The 6,865-nt window shown below is 34.3% G+C and overlaps 1 protein-coding gene across 1 annotated transcript in view; it reads right to left on the bottom strand.

Annotated features, from left to right (window-relative positions):
* Positions 1-6,865, bottom strand: part of LOC107727619 (centrosomal protein of 85 kDa-like) — an 82,505-nt gene that overhangs the window by 8,864 nt on the left and 66,776 nt on the right. The window contains 5 exon segments of the mRNA XM_016537543.1: positions 1,069-1,176; positions 1,325-1,375; positions 2,825-2,942; positions 3,231-3,385; positions 5,725-5,877. Coding sequence (XP_016393029.1) covers positions 1,069-1,176; positions 1,325-1,375; positions 2,825-2,942; positions 3,231-3,385; positions 5,725-5,877 — 585 coding nt within the window.

Genomic DNA, 6,865 nt, shown 5'->3' with positions numbered 1-6,865 from the left:
CAGTGTTATTTACTTGGCAGTCAATGGGACAGTCACAAGCCTCCCGGTTTTCATCCAAAATATCTTAACTTGTGTTCCGAAGACGAACAAAGCTTTTACGGGTTTGGAACGACATGGGGGTAAGTGATTAATGACAACATTTTCATTTTGGGGTGGAGTAACCCTTTAAGAGTAGTTTTACAACATATTTGTTACATTTTAGCAGAGGTTTATATTTTGCATTATAAAACGGATAGTTCCGGTCCTTGATTCTGATTGGTTGAGCCGCGTTCGAAGCTGTTGTAAATTACTCTACAAACAAACACCTTTGTTTACTTCCATTACACTTTATTTGCTCTGTTTTATTTTGTGAAACCTTACTACGTAAATGGAATAAGCGTTTTATAAAAGCAATAAGCCCCGTGAATTACAGTGAATTTATAACAGCTAAGGGGCTTGTAGGCACTCTGCTTCGAGTCGAAATGTAAAAAAATGTAAAATCTAATATGTAACAAATATGCTGTAAAACTACTCTTATGTAACAGTTGCTTGGAAATGAAACACTTCTCGTTTAAGGCTGCAGGATCTGTGGTTTAAAAGCGGTTGCGAACTGCATCATGAGGGAACCAAACTGTTGTCCACCGCAGTCATCCTTTACATGGGATCTTTTATACTTGGTAATCAAACCTTACAATACTCTGTGGGTCTCGCATGAGAAAGCCAGGAAGAGCACGCTTGCTAATAATCTGGTGTTCCTGTGGCAGCGGTATGATGTACGGCCTCAGTGCTCTGTGAGAGTCTGTGGATCAGTGCGGCTGCGTCACGCATGACTGCGGCTCTGCTCTTGCTCACCTTGAGACGGCGCGCTGAAAAATGACGTCCTGAATTCTAATAACGCACTGAGGGCCGGTTGGGTTATTCATGACTCGACTGCCACGAAAAGGCAGGGCGAGGAATTTAATGGCACAAAAATGAGCCTTCAATCAAGCTTCTAACTTCCGCTTGCAGGCTCATCTGTATCATTTAGGACGAAAAAGTCTTAGCGGGACTTTAAGAGTCCCTTTGCGGGTGGTTTAGAGAGAGACGTACCTGTTGACAAGTTTTGGAGAGGGTTTCCAGTTCCTCCTCGCGTTCCAAGAGCTGTTTGCGGAGCTCCTGCGTGATGCCCCTCTCCCTCTGCAGCTTCTTTTCCAGGGCCTGCAAGAAGGATGACAGACAGCAGTTAGAGCGTCTCAAGCAAGCCTGCTCTGATAACACAATTCAACATAAGCCTTATCATCCATCCAAGAATAAGAGCCAATCCAAACCAAGCTTCCACAACCAAAGGTAGAGAATGACATCTAACCGACATCTCCAGAGAGAATTTGTCAATCTGCTGCTTCTGATCGTCGATCAGCTGAAACAAAAGGAATCGCAGAGTGAATCATTTCACACGGCTTTGGTTTGAAACGGTTTAAGTTTGTGTCTTTTGTCTTAAAACATTCGACCTAGGCAGCATTTTTGGATGTATACTCTATTGGCCAAAGTCTGGAAACAATTCCAAAATGTTTTTATTTAAAGGCTTCTGCTTAAATGCTTAAAATTAGTCTTGTAGTCAAACATAAATTGTACATATATGCAAGTATGCATCCAATATATATATATATATATATATATATAGGATATATAGGACATATATATATATATATATGTGTGTGTACAAAATTACAATTTTAATACAGAAAGTTTAATTATATAATTTGAATGCCCAAAGAAGGAAAAGCAGCCAGTTGATAAAATTAAATAAAACAAAACAAAATAAAACGTGAATGTGTCTGAAGTGTTATTTCAGCATTTTACGCTGCAGTGTGGGAAGAACTTGGACTGTAGTTTGCACTGTAACAAATAAAATAAAAATAAAAATGTTTTGATTTATTCAACCATTTTTGGTCACTTCCATTGGTTCCTTTCAATTTTTGGTTACTTCCATTTGTGTCATTTCATGGCTTTGATAACTTCAATATTTTTCTAAAAGGTGGGATATATTTAATAAAACAGAATGACTAGGTGTTCCCATACAATTGTCCTGTTGTCTTTTTATGCCTACATAATTTTAAATGGAATTATTTCACAATATCACAGTTTTTATTGTATTTTGGTGAGAATTTGATATATTAAAAAATAAACCTAATTATTAAAATCCAAACTTTTAGTGTAGTGTATAGACCAATTTCAGTGTTTGCAAACAGTGATGACGTTTTTTTGAGGGGCGGAGCCTATCTGGTGGCAGAAAATGACAGTTTTAACGTAGCAGTCTATTCAAGCCATGGAATAAAATAATAAAAAATTTTATTTTGAGTTTATATTTCAAAATTCGGACTTTTTTTCTTGCAATTCCGAGATTATATCTCACAATTCTGGTAAGGAAAAATCAACTCGTCATTCGTTCTTTTTAGTTTATAATCCCACACTTCTGGCTTTTTTCACTCAGAATTGACAAACTCGCAATTGTTGATCGTCTTTGACGACAGTGTTATATAAAAATTATTTGCATTCCGATTCTGACATCCAAATGTACAATACATTTTTTCTCTTATTCCATGGATTTTACCCGTTTCCTCGACTTGTTCCCAGTGTTTTTCTGCCACCACTATGCGCACGCAGCTGCAAGTGACGTAACTGTGACGTCTACTCCAAATTGGTCTACATGTTCTGTCTTTAGTGCAAAATTTCAATCTACCAGTAAATGTATTGATTATAATGTACTATAAGACATCTGCGGCAGAGACATCTGGAAATAAAAGCAGCAAACGATTACAGTAATGTATTTTTAAGCATCATTAGGTGCATCATGGGGGATCAGTACCAGGCTGTTCTGGCTCTGTTGTTCTAGCAGACGAGTGTTTTCCCTTTCCAGCTGCTTCAGGTCCAGCATGGGCAGCCGTACTCCATCCTCCAAGCACGTCTCCACTTTCTCTTGCAGGCTATAAACATTCAGTTTTTTCATTCATTGGGTCAAATAAGGCACAGAGAGAAATCTTAATAGATCCTCATTACATATATCAAAGCTGCTGTGGCCTTCCATTATTATTTTTTTCAGTCCGAGTGGATGATTGGCCTGATTTCATCCCCGTGTTTACGCCACGTTTTCTATGTTTTAATAAGAGTACACAGCACTTTGATCTTCAGCTCACTTAACAAGGACTGAGCACTTTAGATATAAAAAGTGGCTTTCAGAAAGCAATGCTTCTGGCTGTGAGGTCGTGCAGTACCTTTGAACAGCAGCCACAAGCTCTTTCTCCCGTTTGGACTGGGTCTCGATGAGGGCGTCTTTCTCCTGCAGCAGGGCTCGGTTCTCCTCCAGGGTTTTCTCCTGCTTGGCGACGGTGTCCTCCAAAGTCTGCTTCTTCCCCTGCACTTCCTGCAACTGAGACGCCACAATACGGACAGAGATGAGTACAGTAACACTACTACACATCACAAACACTTGACATGTTTTTTAACACCATTTTATAACGTTTACTCAAATGTGAAATTTTATTTTGCCCGTGATCAGAATTTTTTTCTTGCTTTCCAGAAAATTGCTCAAAATAATATTTAAACATGCAGACAACACTAAATCAATATTTAATTGAGAAGAAAAAATAATATGACTTGTTTTCAGAAACAAGTGAATTAAAATATTAGTAAATTAGTGTTTTTTTATTTTCTTTGTGTTGATTTTACTTATTCAATTGACAAGTAGTTTTCTTTATGTTTTAGCATAAACCTTATACATTTTGTTAGATTTATGCTTAAAGCAAGACAAAACTCTCTGACAATGAGCTAGGAAAAATAAAATAAAATATAAAATAAAATGAGAATGTGTCTGAAGTATTATTTCAGCCCAGAAAATTGCTCAAAATAATATTTAAACATGCAGACAACACTAAATCAATATTTAATTGAGAAGAAAAAATAATATGACTTGTTTTCAGAAACAAGTGAATTAAAATATTAGTAAATTAGTGTTTTTTTATTTTCTTTGTGTTGATTTTACTTATTCAATTGACAAGTAGTTTTCTTTATGTTTGAGCATAAACCTTATACATTTTGTTAGATTTATGCTTAAAGCAAGACAAAACTCTCTGACAATGAGCTAGGAAAAATAAAATAAAATATAAAATAAAATGAGAATGTGTCTGAAGTATTATTTCAGCATTTTACGCTGCAGTGTGGGAAGAACTTGGACTGTAGTTCGGACTGTAACATTTACAGTCAAATCAAATCAAATGTTTTGATTTATTCAACAATTTTTGGTCACTTCAATTGGTTCATTTAAATTTTTGGTTACTTCCATTTGTTATTTCATGGATTTGATAACTTCAATATTTTTCAAATAAAATAAAAAATAAAGTATTATTTATTTTAAAATAATTAAATAATAAATAAAAAATGTTAGTTTTGATTTAACTATTTTTGGTCACTAATTAATTCTCATTCCATTTGTGTCTTTTTATTTAATTTTATATTGCCTTTCTCTGAAAGGTAAAAAATAATACTAATACAAAATGAATAAGTGTTTACAAATGTTTTTCATTTGGTGAGTAGTTCTGAGCTAAAATATTAGTAGTTTAGTATTTAGAAACATGTTATTTTATTTGTGTGTTTATTTTGCTTATCCAATTCTTGTTTTTAGCATAAACCATACAAAATCTTGTTTATAAAATAACATAAAATAAAATAAACTAAAAAAAAAAACTAAAAAATTTGAAAAATAATTAAAATAAATAATGTTCGTTTCGATTTGTTCAGCCATTTTTGGTCACTACATAATTCACGTACTTCCATTTGTGAAATAAAATAAAATAATAAATGAATTTATAACAAATTCAGTTTAAAAAAAAAACAATTAGTACACAAATGTATCTTGTTTTAAGGATATTCTGATATGTACTGAAAAGGGAGACTAAAATATTAATGAGTAAAATGATTTTCTGCAGTAAATTGCATTGCATTTAATCCAATGTCAGCACAGAAAAAATCAGCAGACATCATCTGGGTGTAGTGACCGATGCCTCAAACTACGCCAAAGTACTAAGCAGGTAAGAAAAATGTGACACCAAAAATTTGCTGTTGACTGTCGGATAATATTAATCTTCACTAGTAAACTGCACAAAACAATGATTTAATAACCCACAAATAAGATTATTCCCATCCATAATGAAGAGCGTCTGTCACATCAGCAGCTGTTTGTGCTGATCTATTAGCAGAACGCCGTGGGGATGGACACTACTGTGTTGCTTTAGCATTGAAAGGAGATGCTAATTATGCCCTGATTAACTTTTGATTTTTGGGTCTGACAATCAGATTTAAGGTTGAACAGGATGGTGATAAACTAGGAAAAAGTAGCATTTAAGGTAATCAGGTTAAATGTAAAAGACTGTTAGATCAGGTTTTGCAGTTTAGGACTTCAGAATAAAGCTGGAGGACGGCCCGGCCCCGGACCTGCTGAGCCTGTGTCTGGACCTCGTCCAGCGAGGGCAGGTCTGCCAGGTACTTCTCCAGCGTCTCGATGCGCTGCTGCTTCTCTGAAAGGAGATGCTAATTATGCCCTGATTAACTTTTGATTTTTGGGTCTGACAATCAGATTTAAGGTTGAACAGGATGGTGATAAACTAGGAAAAAGTAGCATTTAAGGTAATCAGGTTAAATGTAAAAGACTGTTAGATCAGGTTTTGTAGTTTAGGACTTCAGAATAAAGCTGGAGGACGGTCCGGCCCGGACCTGCTGAGCCTGTGTCTGGACCTCGTCCAGCGAGGGCAGGTCTGCCAGGTACTTCTCCAGTGTCTCGATGCGCTGCTGCTTCTCTTGATTCTGCTCCTGTTCACGCTGGCATTTCTTCTTCAGACTGCTGATGTAGCGGTCACGTGTTTTCATCTGAACACAAACACAAAGCATCTTGTTCAGCTTCAACAGGGTATGTGGGACAATTTTCTCATTTACTATAAGCACATTACGTCCACACAAATTTGTGTGAGAAATCTGTACGAAAGTTTTCACAAAGATAGCACAATTACCAACTAAAATGTATTTTAAATGTACGAAACACAACAACTGAAACCACAAGTACACCAAAATCACATACATTGGATGGCCTTATAATCATGCTAATACAAAATTTTAGATACAGATATATAATCTTAAATATAGTTAATCCTAATATAAAATTAAAATGTATAACACAATGAAATGCTATAATGACATAGATATTTAATCATGTATATATATATATATATATATAAATTCAAATGTTTAATAATAATGTGGTTATTTTTGAGAAAATGTCTGTGAAAAAAGTGTTTAAAAAAACTAATATCATGAACAAATCACAATTCACCAATAACTTTCCTACTAAAATTGATTCTAAATTTATGAAAAATTTTTGAACAACTGAAATCACATGCATTGGATTGCCTTATAATCATGATAAAATAAAAGTTTAGTTATAGATATTTCATCTAAAATATAGCTGATCATAATATAAAATTCTATACATAGATATACAACATAAATAATTATCATGAATATATTTTCTAATATATATATATATATATATATATAAGTGCTGTCAAATGATTAATCGCGATTAATCGCATCCAAAAGAAAAGTTTTTATTTACATAATATATCTGTGTACTGTGTATATATTTATTATGTATATATAAATACTAGGGGTGTAAATCGGATGGTTCGTCATGATACGAAACGATATCGATTCTCATTCCCAGCGATACGATATTTGCCGATACCAAGGTTATTTTCGTAAACGAAGACTAAAACTAAGACGAAAACGATTGGTCAAAAAACATTTTCGTAAACTGAAATAAAATAAAAAAATCAAAATAAATGAAAAACTAAAACGAAAC

The sequence above is a fragment of the Sinocyclocheilus rhinocerous genome, unplaced genomic scaffold (assembly GCF_001515625.1).
Source record: "Sinocyclocheilus rhinocerous isolate Xijiao unplaced genomic scaffold, SAMN03320098_v1.1 scaffold185, whole genome shotgun sequence".
NCBI classification, from domain to species: Eukaryota; Metazoa; Chordata; class Actinopteri; order Cypriniformes; family Cyprinidae; genus Sinocyclocheilus; species Sinocyclocheilus rhinocerous.
This window is presented reverse-complemented; position numbering and strand designations above follow the sequence as displayed.